This window comes from Capsicum annuum, chromosome 8, assembly GCF_002878395.1.
Source record: "Capsicum annuum cultivar UCD-10X-F1 chromosome 8, UCD10Xv1.1, whole genome shotgun sequence".
NCBI classification, from domain to species: Eukaryota; Viridiplantae; Streptophyta; class Magnoliopsida; order Solanales; family Solanaceae; genus Capsicum; species Capsicum annuum.
In genome coordinates this window covers 165,215,283-165,235,657 of record NC_061118.1, presented here as the reverse complement: position 1 = coordinate 165,235,657, position 20,375 = coordinate 165,215,283, and the positions used below count along the sequence as shown (strand labels likewise).

General features: G+C 35.1%; 2 protein-coding genes across 10 annotated transcripts in view; both read right to left on the bottom strand.

Moving 5' to 3' along the window:
- Positions 1 to 12,562, bottom strand: part of LOC107840215 (cleavage stimulation factor subunit 77) — a 65,164-nt gene extending 52,602 nt beyond the window's left edge. For 2 of the 9 annotated variants that reach the window (XM_016684006.2, XM_047395027.1), the window contains exons 1-10: positions 11,821 to 12,562; positions 11,337 to 11,457; positions 11,196 to 11,258; positions 8,904 to 9,013; positions 6,638 to 6,738; positions 5,521 to 5,582; positions 5,251 to 5,391; positions 3,095 to 3,223; positions 2,811 to 2,857; positions 2,257 to 2,320 (exon numbers count right to left, since the gene is read on the bottom strand). In XM_016684006.2, coding sequence (XP_016539492.1) covers positions 2,257 to 2,320; positions 2,811 to 2,857; positions 3,095 to 3,223; positions 5,251 to 5,391; positions 5,521 to 5,582; positions 6,638 to 6,738; positions 8,904 to 9,013; positions 11,196 to 11,258; positions 11,337 to 11,390 — 771 coding nt within the window. In that variant the 5' untranslated portion in view covers positions 11,391 to 11,457; positions 11,821 to 12,562. Of the gene's footprint in view, positions 1 to 2,256; positions 2,321 to 2,810; positions 2,858 to 3,094; positions 3,224 to 5,250; positions 5,392 to 5,520; positions 5,583 to 6,637; positions 6,739 to 8,903; positions 9,014 to 11,195; positions 11,259 to 11,336 lie in introns of those variants that run through there. The other 7 variants (XM_047395023.1, XM_047395028.1, XR_007043747.1 and 4 more) reach the window with 5 other exon arrangements.
- Positions 12,563 to 15,558: 2,996 nt separating this feature from the next.
- On the bottom strand, positions 15,559 to 19,351 carry LOC124885338 (DNA repair protein REV1-like). The gene is made up of 5 exons (XM_047395030.1): positions 19,022 to 19,351; positions 18,843 to 18,931; positions 18,689 to 18,739; positions 18,403 to 18,606; positions 15,559 to 17,216 (listed from the first exon to the last, which is right to left on the bottom strand). The coding sequence occupies exons 1-5, from the start codon at positions 19,221 to 19,223 to the stop codon at positions 17,160 to 17,162; spliced, it is 603 nt and encodes a 200-aa protein (XP_047250986.1). The 5' UTR covers positions 19,224 to 19,351; the 3' UTR covers positions 15,559 to 17,159.
- Between the last annotated feature and the right edge of the window lie 1,024 nt (positions 19,352 to 20,375).

Below are 20,375 nucleotides of genomic sequence, written 5' to 3'. Positions count from 1 at the left end.
AAGGTGCCTCTTAAGCTTAAAGGTAAATTCTATAGAGCTGCGGTCCGGTCGGCCATGTTATATGGGGCGGAGTGTTGGCCTGTTAAGAATTCTCACGTCCAAAAGTTGAAGGTTGCGGAAATGAGAATGTTGCGTTGGATGTGTGGATTTACGAAGGCGAACAGGGACAGGAATGAGACTATTCGGGAGAAGGTGGGAGTGGTTTCGGTGGAGGATAAGTTGCAGGAAGTAAGGTTGAGATAGTTTGGCCACGTGATGAAAAGGGGCACGGATGCCCCAGTCCGTAAATGTGAGAGGTTGGCCTTGGAGGGTTTCAAGCAGGGTAGGGGTAGACCAAAAATGTACTGGCGAGGAGTGATTAGACGTGACATGGAACAGTTACAGCTTACTGAGGACATGATCCTAGATAGGAAGGTTTGGAGGAAGAGTATTAAACTAGAAGGCTAAGGTGGGTGGTCGAGTCGTAGTCCGTAGTTAGGAGGTTTAAGGATAGCTTGGTTGGGAGATTCAGTTATGGGGGAGGGGGTCCTTGGGTTGTTAATTATACTGTTTTTTTGTGAATGTTGGTTCTTTTATTACTTTAGCATATTGCTTGCCTTTTGGTTAAGTATACTTTATTTTTGTGGATGTTGGTTCTTTGTTCTTTATCATGTTGCACGACTGTTGGTCTACGGTCTTTTGTCTTGAGCCGGAGGTCTATCGGAAACAGCCTCTCTACTCCTTCGGGGGTAGTGGTATGGACTGTGTACATTTTACCTTCCCCAAACCCCACTATGTGGGAATATACTGGGTTTGTTGTTGTTGTTGTTGTTTAGAGGCTTTGTAGACCGATGTAAAGTTAAGCATGGTACTGTCTTGTCTTTTAGATGTTGTGGCCCCAACGGCCAGGTCTTGTATATATAGTTTTGTGCTTGCCTGCGTGGTTTATTCTCATCGATGCATTCTATCCATATGTGGCAGAACCTCTGGTTATCATATTTACATGCACGAGACGTACAAGGTCATAGGTTGGTACTCTCGGGCCTTTACGGCTACAGGTGTCTGTCCGCCCAAATGGGATTTGAGGCATGACAATTAAGGTCCATTTCATTCTACGACAAAAATTTAGGAACTCTCTAAAACTAGCGTTTCACTAATTCAATTATTACTGCACCACATGCAAGTCTTTTATCAGACTAACAGGACTCCTTAAAAAACACTTTTTTGAGGCTAATCACAATTCTGAAGAACTAAATAAACTAGTCCAGCAGCTCATATGAAACTGGATGGTAATGCTGAACCAACAGTTTACTAACACAATCCACTGATATCAGATAAACCTTTGTCTGATAGCTAATGATAATCTTCAATATGATGCAGTATCTCACTTTAGCGCATCAAGGTGATTTCCAACTGCCGAGACTCCAAGGAAAATGCTTCGGAGCCAATTATCAAATTCACATATGCAAGTAAAGAAATAAAGAAAGTTACATTATCATGAACTTTTAGATAAATCCAAAAGAAAAATCTCCCAATTTTTTTCTTTTTTTTTTTTAGAAGGTAACTTTTCAAAGTTTATTTATAAGTAGCACACTAATATTTTTAGAGGATTTAATTTGATAGGTAACAAATGTCGAAACTTGTGCTAATGCCACTCCAAATTGTTACAGATCCTTGTGTCAGCTTTTGTCAGCTGCTTATGTCACTACTAAACATGTAAACACATAGCTGACGTGCATCAAAATAAGAATTTCATGCACCCAAGGGTGTGGCTTAGTGGTCAATGAAGTGTGTTGAAACCCATGAGATCTTGGATTCAAATCCTAGCAGAGACGAAAAAAAAAAACACTAGGTGATTTCTTCCCATCTGTCCTAGCCTAAGTAGACAGAGTTACTTGATACCTATTGCTGATAGGAGGTGGCAAACTGGCAGGTGAGTTGCACAAAAACTGGCCTGGACACCACGGTCATTTTCAAAAAAGTTTCACAGCTAGGAACCCTCAAGCTGCAAGCATCAAGCTTCCCAACATTTGACTAATAGGAAGAGATTTGCTGATAAAAAATAAGGTAAAGTACCTGAGAGAAAGGTCTCTCAATTGTATAATTAAAAGCGCATATTGAAAAGGAAAGTACTTCAAGATACACATAAGGCATATAGCAATAGGACATAAGGGAACCCACACAGAAAACTCCACATTACCATTGTCCCAAAAGATAAAAAAGAAAAGAAAATCTAAGCAAAGAGGTAACAATATTTAATATTTATGTCTCCCATACCTGCTCATATGTGAACACAATTTTTTTACTAGCAGAAGCACTATCTATCCTCTGTGGGTTTGTTCTGACATGAAGAAGAGAATAATTAGATGCGATTATCCTCGATTTTACTTTAAAAAGAAAAGAAACCATGAGGGAGAAGATCAAAGCAGCTACATTCGTGAAAAAAGAGTATATGCTTTTGTAACAAAATATTAAAAGTATCTAACTTGGAAATCAGGTAGGTCTTAATGCCAAATAAGTACAGTTGTTCCAGAAAAGAGAGAAGTATTTTAGGTGCATTCAGTAATTGCAAATGTGATCATTGGGGATAAGGAACAACACAAAACTTATAAAGGGCCTCTATTTTAACTCTATCCAACATGGTTAGAGCATTAGCAAGTGAAATAATCAATATAAGCAAAAGCAACTACAGACGCTTGTCTTATGTTAGGGATTAAAAGAACAATCAGGAGGAAACAATTAATATCGAGTAAACTAAATGTCTTTTAACTAGCCATAAGGCCACAATCACATTCTAGCTGACAGAATGATGTTAAAAAACTATCCCTTACTTCTCAAAGGCTAGAAGTTTTTTCCATGCCATCCATTGCATTTCCTCCTGCAGACCCGTGAAAAATGATTAATGGAAGAAAACTGCAGAAGTAGGGTTGCACCTTCATAATTGCACGAGTCTCCACATGAAACAAGTTGAGGTGATAGAACAGCACATTTCAACTAAACATCTATCTCACATACATGAAGTTGTTATACATGCCCCCAAAACTGGGTACTGAAATGTGTAATCTAATTGGCCTGCTTTTAAGTGTAAAACTATGAAAGATACAGAAGGAATTGCCTTGGAAGAGCCGGAGGGTGGAATCGCCAGCATATTCCAATCAATTTCATCAATGTACTTCTTCCTTTCTCTATATACAGCCCTCGCACTGTTATATTTTGGTTGATATTCAGAAATTAGTCCCTTAGCCTGCAATTTAATCAAAGAGAATATCTCAAAAACAAAACACAGTTGACTATCAACATACATTAGAAACAATTGTACCAGCCACATTTTCTGAAATAAGCTAAAGAAGATTTAACTAATGTTACTTCCACTATCTGAGTCAATATGAGCACTTAGATAACTTCTTCAGATAACCAAGTATAATATGCCTAAACAAAAATTAGACATGTCCTCCTGAAAAGGGCAAAGTGCAACTCAAAGCATTATTCTAAATAACATACAACATTAACAACATTAAGTTCCATCCTATTGGAATTCTGTTATTTTGATTCTATTATCATTGTATCTGGGTTGCTTGCAGCTTGATTTACTAAGAATGTGAATTGTGAAGCTCTTTCTCTGTTTTTTCTTCTTGCCTAAGAAAAACGAATCACTTTTAGATGGTTCTATCAGAAAGTCTGCATGGTATTTCCTAAGAGTCTAAGACATCTATTATTCTTCTAGCTAATTCAGAAAATAGGCAGAATACATAGATAGACACCTTAACTTGGCTTCAATTGGCAACTAAACATCCCAACTTTGAAAATGCACATCTAGACACCTTAACTTGATTAAAGTTACCCTTGTAAACACCCCAGCTTTGAAAATGCACAATTTGAGAATACACATCCAGAAAAGTGTGTTTAGGGGGCCAACAAAAACCAAGTTAAGGTGTCTCGATGTACATTTTTCAAAGTTGGGGTCTTCTTGAGGCCAAGTTAAGGTGTCTATCTATGTATTATGCCTAGATGTCTAATTGTCTATCTATGTATTATGCCTAGAAAATAATATTGGAGAATGGATCAAGGTAGTGACAAAGCAAGAGAAAGTACAATCAAAGTGATAATCAAGGCCTTCAGCACATCCTCCATAGACTTTGAGAACATCAAAATATGCTATGTTAACTATTTACATGGCCACTTCATTAATTGTTTCTAACAAGTCAATTAAATATAAGAAATCCAAAAAGTTCATTATACAAAGCAACAAAATATGTAATGAGAACCCTTTAGGATCTTACATTGACACACATATAGAGTAAAATCATCTAAAAGGACAAGGGAAGCTGTTCTAGGGGTAAGAGCACTAATTTCTAATCAAACGATTGTGAGTTCATGTCATCACGATTTAAAAGTGGGAAAAATACTATTGGTCCCTTGCAAAACGAGGGGGTTTAGATTTTACCAAAATAAAAAGAAAATGTAAATTGCCTAGAAAACTGATCATGAAGTCCCAGAAAGAAAATTATAATCAGGCCATGAGTTTGGAGGTAAGTCCACTTTATTTTGACAAAACACCAATCAGCAGAACTTACGGAATAAATTCAACTGGTTGCTTGTTCTTTTCTTTGATCAGAAGCAAGACATTTCCTTGCTATTAACAGCCAAGCATTAAGATAGTGCTACGCACTAAGAAACAGCATTTCAAAGTTTATAATGTCTTACTGTTCTGCAGTACTAAGGAACTCTAAATATTTTCCGTATCATATACATCAGACTTATTAGACCAGAATGCTAGATTACACAAACATCTATGATTTAGGACATGTATTGATGATGCCTTCCCTGAAACATCTCTGGGTTCTCTCCTTCCAAATAATCCAAAAAACATATGCTGAAATTGTTCTCCTCCTCCAGATTCTCCAGATCTGGTTTCTTGTTCTTCTTTCTTTTAAGGCGTTTTTTCTTTTTCTTTGCTTTTTTTGGTGTCAACCAGTAACACACCTTAAATTGCATACACAGATACAATTAACCGACCACAACAGTCCAATCAAAGTTTTCACTGGAGTTTAAACAGAACAATTTTCACAAATACATAAACGTAATTTATAACTGAGTACACAAGGATGTGCTTTTAATACTTTATTTTTGTGTTTTCTTCTGAAATTAATAATAATACATGGGACCCAAAAAAAGATTTAGTTGGAAGAATTGCTTCCCATATATTGCTGGCCAAACATTATAAAATCATTTGATATAAGTTTGAGAACTTGTGTCAAGAGAGACGCCTACCAAGGGTCGACTAATTGAATTTTCAAAATTCTCATAGTCCCTCCAAAGCTGTTCCACATGATGGGTTGGGGTGACAATAGCTCTTTGGTACGTTTTCCTCACAGAGGTCATTCGTTGTGATTCTTCTTGTGTGGTCTGAGCCTACATTATCATCTAACACAGCATTAACCTTAAGGCTACATAACTAACTGAACTACTTTGATAAATTTGCTAGCACGTGTGTGCATATATGTGTTTAGGTACTGTTTGTTGAAGAAGTGTGTCCCGTACAGGCAAAGACCTTAAAAATGCAATGTACTCCATCCACACCGGACCCGATGCAATGTCCGCTCCTGTTAGAAACGTGGGTTAGGAAAATGAAACACTTTGCAAGAACATTAGAAATATTACAAAGCCTTAATATCACACATGTTTTTTTTCTTTTTTTGAGGTAATAATATCACGCATGTGTTAACAAGATAAGCTTCTACAGACATCATGCTACAGGAAACACCACGTGTACGAGTAGAAAATCACCAAAACCAATTTTTTTCAATTTCAAAAAATAAAATAAAAGCATAACTAGAAATAGAAATTACAAGTAGCAAACCCAAATTACACTATTTGAAACCTCAATCTCAGAATGCAACATCTCATATTTTAATTGCCTACACAATCCTGAGTCAAATAAACAAACATCAATTAAATCAACAAGATATCATCTAAGGATGCTTTTATAAACTCAAAAATTGTGTAGTCACTAAGTCCAAGATATTTGAAGCTGTAGAGAGGAAGGCTAATCAAGGTACATGTAATGACATTCGCAATGCTTCTCCTTCAGAATAGAAACAATATCACAAATTCTTGAGCATATGCAACAATTAACGCCAACGTTGATCTTTCTGTATCATCCTTTATTCGTTGTCAAGTCATACACTTAACCTAAAGGACTGTTTCTTTCTCTAGGGGTCTGTTCGGAAACTATAGAAATGGAAAGAGAAAAAGTGAAGAGGAAATATAGGGAAGTGAAGAAAGTTTCTACCCATGGTTGGTAGGAGAGAAAAAAGATAGGGAAGAAACTATACTCCGTTTTATTGCCTTTTCTTCTCTTTGTAAACTAAACAATCGCATTTTAACTTTCTTTTCACGTCCCTTCCTTCTCCCAACATTCAAGAAGCAAATTGGAGCACACCTAGTTTCATTCAAATTGATGAAATATAATCATGGTAAGTCTAATATTTAAAAGAAGAATTTCATACTAGCAATCTAATTATTGGGATGAACAAAAAAAAAGGGTAAAGGGAAAGCACGTCCATGGTACTTTCCATAATTGATTGGATAAGCATGCAAAATTAGATGCACCAAGTAGGTCTTTTCAATCTTGGAATATTTCTTAAGGATTACATACCAACATAGTTAAGCATGAAATCAAAAGCTTTTCTTGTCTCTTCTTGACCCTCATTCCCCCGCTTGTCATTGACTTTCCTGATAAAGCGGATGTAACAACGCCTAAAATCCACATAATCACCAAGGAAATTTCTGAGTCAATGCATAACAAAGAAAAATAATCAAATGAAGAACTACTAAAATATAAGTAGAACAATAAGGACCATATACCCTGCCAATGTTATGCTAAAAGAACAAAAGAAGCACACCAAATTCCAACAAAACAATTATTAAAAGTCAATTGCATGGCCTTCCAGGAATCATCTAACTAACCCTTTCAAGCACCTATACATCACAAGCTCTTTTTCCCTAGTTTTCTTTTTCTCCCCATTCTTTTTTCTATACTGACGGAAAAAATGTTTTGTTTAAAATCTTCAATGAAACGGAGGACCTTAGGGTGAACTATCTCCGAGTTTCAATAAGGCCCTACAAGGGAAATACTTTTCTGTGGAAAGCGGAAAAGTATACAATTGTACAAGCAAGACGGAGGCTAAATATATCAAAGTTCCAATTGGTGCAGACTTTGAAGGATTACTGTGAAATGATGGAACGAATACAGTAGAAATATCACCTTCAGCGTAGGGATAAGGAATGAGAAGCAGGATCAATTTTTGAGTCATCGATGGTGTGGGAAAGAGAAGTTGAGACTCACATTCCCGAATATGTATAATATTTCGTGCCAAAAGAATATAACAGTACCCCAAATCCCATATGCTACAAGAGGAGGAGATAATATGGGTATAAGGTTCAGGAGGAATTCAAGACTAAGAAGAAGTAGCTCCAAGGTAATGACAACATACTCATGGGCTTACACCATTTAAGACCAGAGGCATATATGAAAAGTTGGCCAAGTCTGAGTCAATTTTTTTTTGGATAAAGTAATACTCGTATTTCATTCATAAACATGGCAGAGTTGGCTGAATACAAGGGAACCAAATGGTAAAGAATCTACAAGTCTGAGTCAATGTTGACCAGAGTTGACAGTGTTTTACCAAGACATTAACAAAGTACTAGCGTTTGGACTTCCGCAAACATTACAATCATGACCGAATCACTTGCAGCTCACATGGTCACGCCAATTGGGCCACAAGCCTTACCTAGTTATTCAGGATCTTCTTTAGTTTGTGATTGTACTTAGCCCATTAGCCTAGCCTATAGTTTTGAACTTTTGATGAAAAATTATCTTATGAGAGAACCCCTTGTCGGATTGACCTTTACCTCTTCTAATAAGAGGATCTTGCTTCCTAGTAAGTGGTCTTGTATGGATTCAAATTCTCTTTCTCCCTTATATCTTGTGCTTGGATGTTAACTTAATTGGTATCAAGTCCTTTACTTGTTCTCTAGTTTGCATTAATTACTTGGTTTTCTCCCTTCTTTCTTGACAATCTTAAATTAAGATTATTAGATAATAATTTCAATTAATCAATTCCGTTACTTGATTTTGCGTCATTATTTATCTGAGGGTCTTATCCAATTTATCCTTTATATTTCTTTCACTATTTCTTGTGTGTCCATGAGGGTTGTTGGTGTTTTCATCAATTTGCTTGAATCTTGTGGGATCTTTGCATGGGTGGTTGAACTTTTTACAAGCGTCATACATCACATGCTAGTCAGAGCCCATGGATGGAGATAGGGAGTGGGAGAGATGAATTGTTTTCAGTTAAGGCATATAACAAGTGGGAGAGAAAATAGGGCAGCATGACACATGTCAAGGCAAAGGCACAACTTGATGAAGACGGGTTCCAGTAAGAGGTATGCTTCCAAATAGTGATTCCCCAAGTGTGAAAAGGCAGACTTCAAATCCAACAGACAGAAAGATTTAATGATCTCGTCATGGTAGTAAACAACGGGATCTTTAACTTAAAATGTGAAGCATCAAGTAACCAAACCACATAAATATGCAAACATTTCGACATTGCAGTCCGTGCTTTTCTTGGCAACAGTCGGTATAGGTTGGAATAAGTTTTAGAAATTCAGCAATGAAAAACTAGAACAAACTGCTTTTAAACCTCCAAAGAAGTTTTTCTACACCATCAAAATCATTCATGTTACTTCCAATCCATGCCAAGTGACATGCAGGTGAAAAGGGTTGAATATCCCAAGAAACTCCAAGGTGCCAACCCCATCCCACACCAAAATGTGAGAGCTAGAAAAGATACACTGACGAGAAGAAACATGGACAACAAAATCAAATCCAAACCAAGAAAAGATCATCAAATTAAACATACCAAAGTGGAATCTGTAGACAGTTTAAGAGGCAGCGACTAAATATTTGCTTTGTTGCATCATCATTATTCACCGCCATGTGTGCCTCAACATATTGTTTCCAGTATTTTGCCTAGATAAAAGTAACGATAACATCAGGAAGGGAAAGTGTCTTCAAGGCCCCAAAAAACCTCATATATTTGGTATCGCATATTTCTTCTAGAGCATTTCGGAGAAAAATCAACTTCAAGTGAATATGGAAATTTGAAAGCATAAAGCTTGAGTAATTTTTTTTATCTTTTAAAGCAAAGTTTTATGTCATTAGAAGGCACCAAGATGCTACAAATAGCTGTGCAGTTACGAAAAAAGCAAAAACTCAGTCATCTACTAACAAGTAACATGTAAGGAAAATTGGGGCAGACAATTAGTTTATAATCATCACTAAATCTTAAGAAAGAATACGCCCTACTTCCTTCGACACAGGGATACAGAACGTGAGAAAGAAACGATACATGAAGGCAATATTTTGATCTCATACAAATTGTTTAACATTCTAACCCTAGCGCATTAATATAATTTGCCACATCCAGTTCTTAGAATAGGAATCACTCTTTTCAATCTAAAACCAAAATAGGTGAGCCACTTAACTCACATGCTTTATATTGAGCCAAATATTCTTCATCCTAGTTTCTTGTGTAAATTACCAAAATTGACTCCTAATGCATGTGTATGTGTACTGATATAGTTCTTAATCTTCATGTGGTTCTTAAGGTATCCCCAATCTACATTTTGCTTTATCAAATGGTCATTGACCTACCAGACTGCAAGGATAACATTGGAAATTAAGAGAAACTATCAAACATTCTACATATCTTCTAATGGTTCTAAGTTAATCCAAATTCTGGCGTTCAAAACTGCCCAATTTCACCAATAGTTGACATTGGAAACCAATTTTGTTTAATAATAAATGTCAAACATTAAGGATATCAACAAAAATGAAAAGCAAACAATGTGGATAAACAGTGAATTAGAGACCCTTTTGATATTATATTTCAGTAAAGATATCCTAGTACACAGAGGAACTGAAGTTTAACAAACATTGTTGTCAAGATACATCCAGTTGTCCTGTACACCATGACTATGTTGGGTTCAAAATTGAGAGGGTGTCATGCGAAAGCTAATAGTTGCAAACTATTGAGACGATAAATAAGATGACAAGAAAAACATACTAAAACATAATCTTATTGATATGATTCAACCAATTGACCGACATATTAAAAACCTAAATAAAAAAAATCAAAACTAATTGAGAGACAAAACTCTTAAACGACTACATTGTAGAAGTTATTGTGTTTTGGCTTGAAAAGAGAGATTTTTCTATTTATAGAAGTTCAAAACTCCTCCACAAGAAAGAATTAACCAATTATGGAAGAGATAATTTTCTGTAAGAAAACATTTTCTACTAAGAAAACCTTTCCAAATTAAAACACAAATATGATAGAATCCAAGTAAAGTAGGAAATTCAGGACAAATCCTGACAAATATTAAAAACCTAAATAAAAAAAAACATAAAAATTAATTGAGAGAAAATTTCCCCTAAACAAAACCCTTAAACGACTACATTGTGCATACTATTGTGTTTTGGCTAGAAAGGAGAGATCTTCTATTTATAGAAGTTCAAAAGTTCTCCACAAGAAAGAATTAACCAATTACGGAAGAGATTGTTTCCTATAAGAAACCTTTTCTACTAAGAAAATCTTTCCGAATTAAAACACAATTATGATAGAATCCAAGTAAAGCAGAAAATTCAAGACAAATCCTAAAAGACTACATAAGGATGGAATAAACCGAGCCTTCGATGCTACAGAAAGAAACGGGACGCTTATGTGGAATGAAGAAATATTTCAGTTGAAGACATGTAAGATGTTCTGAAAATTTTTGAAGTATCACTCTCACCTCAAAGATTATAAGTGTTTCCAGCTGATCAGTCTCGACAATTGTTACTAAATAAATGAGTATGGCCACCGCGCAAACAGGTGAAGTGGGGCTAATTTAGCTTTCTTATTTCATCTTCTTCCTCTATTTTTTTTCCTTTTAATCCTCTTCCTCTATTTTATCAATGTGTTTCAATTGTTGATTAGCTTTGTTTTCCACATCAATGGATTGATTGCCTAGCAACTGAACTCCACCCCAGCGAAAGATATAACACAATAATAATAAAATAAATAAAAATAATGGTTCTCTTGTACTCTTTTCTATTAGTCCAGAAAACTATAATTCAATCAAGCAAGCAGTAACTGGGATTGGGGACTCACTGATGTGGGGAATGTGGATAGAAGTTGTTCATATATAGGCACTGCTTCAGAAATTGGCAAGCGCTATACAAAGAACACGCCAAAATGTCATTGTGTTGTTAATCAAATTAAACCCATAACTCATCAATAAGAAACAATTACCACTGCCTCGTTGGCAAGAATTTCTGCAGCTTCAACACTGTATTTGTCCGTCATAGGCTTCAACTGGGACAAAATTGAAAAGTAACCCCACCCCACCTCAATATTGAGGTAACACAAAAATCTGGAAATAAAAAAGGGCAAAGGGTCAAAAATACCCCTTAACTTTACAAAAATTGGCCAACTTTACCCTCCTTCATCAGCCCTCAACTTTAAAAAATCGGCCAACTTCACCTTCCATCGTACTATATACCCTCGCCGTTAACAAAGTTGTCATCTATACCCCTAAAATTGATGGAAAGCCCCAAATCAACTAGACTTATTCAATTTTGAAAAAAAACAAGCACCCAACCCAATTTAACCCACTTCGACCCGACCCACCTAACTTACAACCCAAACAACCTTCCAATGCAATTGTGCTCTTTTGGAAGTTTTCTCAAGCAAAACTCACGCACAATATCATGAACGGTGCAGTATATTATCTCACCATTATCTTCTCTCCTTTCAGAAACAATTACTAGGCTTCTGTTCACCAGATCGTTCAAGCAAGTTTTCGATGCATGTCCATGTTCTCTAAACCCATGCCGTGTACAAAATCTTCAGCTATCCACAACTTTAGCAAATTAAACACTGGAAATTTGTAGTCTTCTCAAAACAATCCCATGTAAAGAAGGCAAGACTTTAAATGGTCTTCCAAAAAGTTATAACTTGATTCTATAATCTTCGTGCTTTGCTCTTCTAAAACACGGGAACTTAAATCCCTTGCAGTCAAAACGATAACAAGAGGTAATCCCTTGCAGCTTTTAGCAACTCGTAATCCTGCTCCGAGTAGCTCCGATGGACAAATCTCGCCTTGAAATACTTTCTTCTGAAATAATTTCCAGTTCTCATCCACCGTGAGAAATCGAAGAAAGTATGGATGGTGCTTAATCTACCACAGCCCGATGCAATGGACGCGTTCGAATTTCAAATTTAAAGAAATGTAAAGGCTAGAAAGTGGAGAGGAGGAGAAAGCTGAAGGACCGGAATTAGGAGGAAGAGGGAGAGGAACAGCCAGAGCACAATTGCATAGGGAGGTTGTTTGGGTTGTAAGTCTGATGGATCGGGTCGGATCGGGTTAAATTGGGTGGGTGTTTTCTTTTTTAAAAAAAAAATTAATAATTTTAATTGATTTGGTTATTTTAGGGGTATAGATGACAATTTTATTAATGGTGAGGATATATTTGGCCTGATAGTATGACGGAGGGTAAATTTGATCAATTTTTCAAAGTTAAAGGATATTTTTAACCTTTTTCTCAATAAAAAATATATATATCCATATATGAATAACACCATTCATAAAGCCATTACTGATTGGTTTTAATCTATTGACAATTACTCAGTTCAATTTGGACAAAGCCCTGCATGTGTAACAATAAAATTAAAATAAAAACTCACATAAATTCAAGCTTTGCTTCCTTTGCAATTGTTGACGATGTTCCGAAGCAAAATAAAATGGAGCGAAGTGAAGAGCTTCACTTGATAAACGTCGTCGGAGAATGTAAAGTGGAGTTGGCCTTCATTGTTTCTAATAGGCTGAATATATAATATTTTTAGGGCCCGTTTGTCCATAATTTTTTTTTTCTAAAATTTTTATTTACTTTTTTCAGTTTTTCAGAAATTGTGGTGTTTGACCATGAAAATCAGAAAATTATCTCGGAGTTGGATTACAAAAAGTGAAAACGACTTTATGTTGTTTTCACAATTTTTTACTTCCACTTCTAACTTTCATTATTATTATCTATAACTCAATCTTTAAATTTTTACACAAACCCCTCTAATAACTCCAACCAACCACCAAGAAAAAAATTATTATTTATTTTCTATGATACAACATCATTTTTACTTGTTACAATATTCTATTCTCTTTTTCTTCTTTTAACAAAAATTTACTAGCGTGAAGTAAAAAATAATAAATGACCATCTATGGCAAAAATATATCAACTTTGTTTTGAATGAATTATGTTATAGAAATATAAGACCTAGTACATTATGTTATTTAAAAGTGAGAAATTTAAAACATATTTTCTTGTCATTCTAATTTTCTGTATATGTCATATAATAGCTATTATGATTTTAACTAATTATTAAAAAGTGGTCAATAAAGTAGCATATTAATCGATTATGGTTAGATAAACTTATTTAGCTCGTGCTTGTGATATTTTTATTGAAATTTTAGAAGAATAACAATCATAATAATTAGTTTGTTGTTAATTATTTTATCAATTGAAGACATATAAATTTTTTTCTCAATATTTGGTTGTATGATAGTAGGTAAATTAGTAGTTGAGTATTTTGATAATTTTTTAAAGTTGAGGGCATAAAATCATATTTTACAACAACAAATTCAATGTATTCCCGCATAGTGAGGTCTGGGGAGGGTAAGATGTACGCAGTCCACACCTCTACCTCTAAAGAAGTAGAAAGACTGTTTCCGATAGATCCCCGGCTCGAGACACAGACATAAAATCATATTTAAAAAAAAATATTTTCAAAAAAACATAAAATCATATTTTAGTAGTTGAGGGCATAAAAACATATTTAGTAGTTGAGTGCTTGTAATCATTGTGTTGTTAATCAAATTAAACCCATAACTCATCAATAAGAAACAGTTATCAGTGCCTCATTCGCAAGAATTTCTGTAGCTTCAACACTGTACTTGTCCGTCATAGACTTTCAACTTGGACAAATTTGAAAAGTAATCCCACCCCACCTCAATATTGAGGTAACCTTTCTTGTGTTACACAAAAAAAATCTGGAAATAAAAAATATATATCCATATATGAATAACACCATTCATAAAGGCATTACTGGGTTTGTTGTTGTTGTATAAAGGCATTACTGATTGGTTTTAATCTATTAACAATTACTCAGTTCAATCTGGACAAAGCCCTACATGTGTAACAATAAAATTTAAATAAAAACTCACATAAATTCAGGCTTTGCTCCCTTTGCAACTGTTGACGATGTTCCGAAGCAAAACAAAATGGAGCGAAACAAAGAGCTTCACTTGATAAACACCGTCGGAGAATGTACAATAGAGCTGGCCTTCATTGTTTCTAATAGGCTGAATATATGATATTTTTAGGGCCCGTTTGGCCATAATTTTTTTTTCCTTTTTTCTGAATTTTTTATTTACTTTTTTCACTTTTTTGAAAATTGTGGTGTTTGACCATGAAAATCGAAAAATTATTCCGGAGTTGGATTACAAAAAGTAAAAACGACTTTTGGTTGTTTTCACAATATTTCACTTCCACTTCTAACTTTCATTATTATTACATAAAACTCAACAATTAAATTTTTACACAAACCCCTCTAATAACTCCAACCAACCACCAAGAAAAAAATTATTATTTATTTTCTATGGTACAACATCATTTTTAATTGTTACAGATATTCTAATCGTTTTTTCTTCTTTTAACAAAAATTTACTAACGTGAAGTAAAAAATAATAAATGATCATCTATCGTGGAAATATATCAACTTTGTTTTGAATGAATTATGTTATAGAAATATAAGGCTTAGTACATTATGTTATTTAAAAGTGAGAAATTTAAAACATATTTTCTTGTCATTCTAATTTTCTGTATGTGTCATATAATAGCTATTATGATTTTAATAAATTATTAATAAGTGGTCAATAAAGTAGTATATCAATCGATTATGGTTAGATAAACTTATTTAGCTTGTGCTTGTGATATTTTTGTTGAAATTTTAGAAGAATAACGACCATAATAATTAGTTTGTTATTAATTATTGTATCAATTGAAGACATATAAATTATTTTCTCAATATTTGGTTGTATGTTAGTAGGTAAATTAATAGTTGAGTGATTTTGACAATTTTTTAAAGTTGAGGACATAAATCATATTTAAAAAAAATAAAAATCAAAAGATATAAAATCATATTTAGTAGTTGAGTGCTTGTAATCATTGTATTGTTAATCAAATTAAACCCATTACTCATCAATAAGAAACAGTTATCAGTGCCTCATTCGCAAGAATTTCTGCAGCTTCAACACTGTACTTGTCCGTCATAGGCTTTCAATTTGGACAAAATTGAAAAGTAACCCACCCCACCTCAATATTGAGGTAACTTTTCTTGTGTTACACAGAAATCTGGAAATAAAAAATATATATCCATATATGAATAACACCATTCATAAAGGCATTACTGTTTGGTTTTAATCTATTGATAATTACTCAGTTCAATCTGGACAAAGCTCTGCACGTGTAACAATAAAATTAAAATAAAAACTCACATAAATTCAGGCTTTTCTCCCTTTACAACTGCTGACGATGTTCCGGAGCAAAACAAAACGGAGCGAAGCGAAGAGCTTCACTTGATAAACGCCGTCGGAGAATGTAAAGTGGAGTTGGCCTTCATTGTTTCTAATAGGCTGAATATATAATATTTTTAGGGCCCGTTTGGCCATAATTTATTTTTTTCGTTTTTCTGAAAATTTTATTTACTTTTTTCTGTTTTTCGAAAATAGCAACTAAAGAGCACCCAAATCCTCACCGCCTTCCAGGAAGGGTGCAGTGAAGATTGGGACTCCAAATTGTGACACCCATCTTCGGAGGTCGAAGTGTTCTTCTAATTGAAGTGACGATACTGAATAGAGATTATTTTTTATTTATAGAGTCGTCACTTGGAACAATATCGTCATTTCAATTAGAAAGAACCTTCGACCTGCAAAGTTGGGTGTGACACAAGCATGCTCAGTAAAGTATGTACACTTCCTAGCCTGTTTAGACTCTATAAACATTTGTATTCTCTCTATAGTGTTGAACTTGATATCCTGCATTTGCTACACAGCATTCTCTGAAAATCTTCCAATTCCGTGATTGCCAGAAATAATAGATCATTGCACCAGAAGTTGCAGCACAGTTTCATTTTTGAATCTGCTCCAATATCTCTCTCATGCATTGCAGACATTCTTACTGTTTCAGCTTGTGGCATATATATCCCCAGCCAATTGAACACTTTCCCCTGCGAATTATAGTTAGCCATTCACAAGTGAGAAAGAGGTGACTTAAGTCCTCTATGACGTTCTGTGTACATAGGACACAAAATGGATTTTCACAGGGTACCGCTATTCCAATCGATCTTCCTTTAGTTAACAACTTCTTATGCATAGCAACCATACTATGAACCTATATTTAGGCTGCAAAATCTTAGCCCAACCAAGATCAGTGATGACCAAATTTGAATCTGCCCCTAACATAGTCAGGTAAATCATAAGTCGCAGAGAATTTAACAGATGAAGTGAGCATGTAACTGCCATTGCTATACCAACTAGCCATACCCATTTTCATTTTGTTGAGCTTCTTCCAATACCAACTACAATCAATAGGTGGTACATGTCATCAATAGTTTTCATATAAATACCATGGATCCATTTCACCCATAAAGATTCTTTTTGGTTCACAAGGATCCAGATCAACTTCATTTTTAGTATATAAAGTGTTCACACTTTTAATAAGAAAAACTAGTCATTTTCCAGTTCCAGGAAACTCAAAGCAAGATTGCTAGTGTAGAATGAAGAACTCACATGCATAACCAAAGGCACTATCTCTGGGAGACGGGACGTCTAATATAACAGGGCTCTTCTAACATCATGTGGTCCTATCAAAAAATTCACATGATCTTCTGTTAGACCAGGTCTGAGTTCTCTTGTACCAGAGGCCCTTTGCATCGATACCCAATTTACAAGTAGAGCAAGTCAGCATACAGAATGGGACTTGTATACATGGAGCACCTGACACTTTTACGGATTGCCACACGTTACTCCGTCACAGAAGCCATGTAAAAGTTGCCACCATAGTTCTCACTAACTGATGCCTACGAATTAAGATAAAAAGTTGATCCGGCTATGTCATGAGTTCACTGTTAAAGCAGATTCTAAACTTGAATTTGCTATTGAGAAAAAAAATAAGCATGCTATGCATCTAAGCCAATGGTTTCAAATTCAAAGACTTTCGAAGATGTCACACTCATTCTATTGTTATTGCTATTTCGCATTTTCTCCCATCCAGATATAAAATAACAATATATCAGAAAAAGATGCCCCAACTTCATGCTTTATTTTTTGAAAGAAAAAAAGAAGAAGCAAGTTTTCTACATCCACTATCAAAAGATAGAATTTACCTACAGTTAACAAGTTTAGTATCATTTAAGTTTCATTGGTTTTGCAACTAAAAGCCTGCAGTTACTAATTAAAAAGGGAGGAAAAAAGGAAGCTATTTTGCTGCAATGACTTCAACCAGAACAACCCTGAATTCAAATCAATGCGGCATTTAAACTACTTAACTGACACACTTATATATCACAGAGAAAAGGAATAAACTAATTAACATACGCATTGAGACCATTACATCCTTAAGAAGAACAGAAACAACAGTGAAATGCACTTCGGCCCAACTCAACCCCTCACATGTCTAGGATTAAATATTTGGAGAGTGGAGGTGTTTATTTTGTGGAGCTTTGAACTCAATCTAGTCCAGAGTATTGAGTTATATTATATAGGCTGTTGTATCCTGGAGGGGACAAGTCAGAGAGTATTACTGCTGGACCGGAGAAACAATTACCGCAGTGGGCTTGAATCTTTGATATCCGCGCCTCAGCCATAGAAGAAGAAATATAATTTTCTTTATTCATTTGTAATTTTCAGTTGTAATATTTACTGCAATTTATTGAGATTTTCACCAACACAACATGAAGTAAAAAGAGCCTCATGAGGCAATGGAGAAACATCTCATGTGCCAAGGGCATGGAGAAGCCATGGCAGAAACTTCACTTTTGACAATGGAGCCTATAAAATCTAAATTGACTTGCAGGCATGTACTTTCTAGACTAGAAATATGTGCAAATTCACAATGCATAGTGGATATCGTGTAAGAATAGATTAAGTACAAATAGTTAAAGAGAAAGCAATGACATGTAACCATAAAGATGTAGCTGCAGCATATAGCTTGTAATACAGTAGAAGATATACGTATAAAGATCACAGAGATCTCAAATAAGCTACCTTCTCAGAAGGGATGTAACATTGCCCATCTGGTTTTGCAATCCTAGTAGCAAGACGTGTCATAAGCATATTCCCAGCGATACCAGCACTAGCAGTACAGCCTGTCGCATCAAGAATCTCCTCTCTGATCACGCAGACAAAATCTTGACTGTCCTCTACTCCAGAATCAGTGGCATCTAAAAATGTTTCATCACAACTTACAGCCTGCATTCAATCGCAATTGCCAATCAAGAGATACAAACATCTCGAAGTTGTTCAACAAGCAGTTTTGAGGCCATATATATACCTGCACTTTGTTGCAGTACTTGTGCAAGATGTTATAAAATCGATCAGCAACCTGCAAAAGAGATCAGATTTTATAGGACTTGATATCCAAATACAGAAGGATTCAATTAAAATGGGAAAAGAACTAAATGAAGAAACTGAAATATCATGACAACCTCCTCATAAGCCTCAAAATCATAAGAAAGAATGACTAGGTGAAGGCAACGTGACTTGGCATCTCTGACAAACATTCCAGCCTTTACTCCTATGAGAAAAAAAGCTTGAATGATGATCAAATTTCCAACACATGAGGATGATATTTAAGAGAAGGTTAAATTACTGACTAAAGACTGACCATAACCCTTAGCAGGATAATTCGCAGACGATATTTCTGCTGTTCCCCGTGGATTATCTGAATGGCAAATGGCAACAGGTTTATCCTTCAACTCAGGGTGATTTCTGATAACCACAGACACAAAAAAACAATCCTGAACAAGTAGAGTTGAATTGACTTTTTCAGTGCAGAGAATAATGTACAGAGACGAGTAGTATATCATATATATGACATTCCTTCAGATAAGGGAGGGTGAGAAGGGAGAGGAGCCAAAACATAGACTCAGACATAACAAGTTAACAACGTAAGAGGACAAGTCAAGTTTTTAGACTATAGAAGCAAAAATTACCATATCCACATAAATAATGATCGTCTTATTTGCTGTGGCTGAAGAACTAGGACCAAAACTTGTGCATCTAAACACACCAGGGGAGCTAGGAGATCGTTTACAATACTGGTTTCTCCAGGTGCCAATGAAATACAACCTAGAATGCTGAAGACAAAAGCCCACAAAGAACATGTCAATCACTTTGGCACCAGATACTTTTATTATTTGATTTGCAATTACTTACCAATGTGTGAGTTCACTTGGGTATGTATTAGTTATACAATGCAATAGCTGCAAATAAACAAATTCAAAATAACAGATCCACAAGCAAAAGCAGGTAAGCTCAGCGCATCAGAAGTGCCTAGAAATCTGGATGCCAAGAATTTAATAAAAGTAATATAAGCAAAACTATATCTAGGCATGAGTTGGCTGTTGATTCTTGGTATTTGTTTTTTCCTCAATTGAGAAAGAATGAGATTAGATCATCCACACTCTTCAAATGTCTCCAGCAACAGCATAAGCATAAAGTAAATTGATAATGGATGTCCATTAAAGGATTTTTTTTTAACCCAAACTGAGAAGGTTGATATGAGAATGTAGATCAATCCTTGGATAAAAGAATACCAACGGCATAGCACCTTTTAACATATTTTTTTTATGAGCTCAGCCTTATCAATCCTTTGAGCAGAAGTTTTTTTCACATGAGAAGCCCCTCTTTGGTGCCCTATTATGACAAAAATAATGTTTCCTGACATTTCACCAATCAAAGGTGTTGGACATACATCTTTTTGGTAAGCTGTTGGAGATTCACAACATCCCATAAGTTATCAATATATTGTGTGCGCGCGCGTGTATATATATATATATATATATATATATATATATATATATATATATTATATTACACCCCACGTCGGCTATATAATTAAAGGGCATCCCAGGGAGTTCATCTTAAGTTACTCCACCCAATGCCTTAAAGTCCAGGTTGGATTTTTATTCTAACACATCTATCAATATCGACTTCGTCACGTTTTTTCGTTTTCACAC

What these genes read in the sequence shown, in the direction of transcription:
- LOC124885338 (XM_047395030.1), bottom strand. Translation starts at nt 19,223, where the DNA reads ATGATATACTACTCGTCTCTGTACATTATTCTCTGCACTGAAAAAGTC. An exon ending in ATTTTGAGGCTTATGAGGAG is followed by an intron (nt 18,740 to 18,842) that starts GTTGTCATGATA and finishes TCTCTTTTGCAG; the next exon opens with GTTGCTGATCGATTTTATAA. An exon ending in AGTACTGCAACAAAGTGCAG is followed by an intron (nt 18,607 to 18,688) that starts GTATATATATGG and finishes GATTGAATGCAG; the next exon opens with GCTGTAAGTTGTGATGAAAC.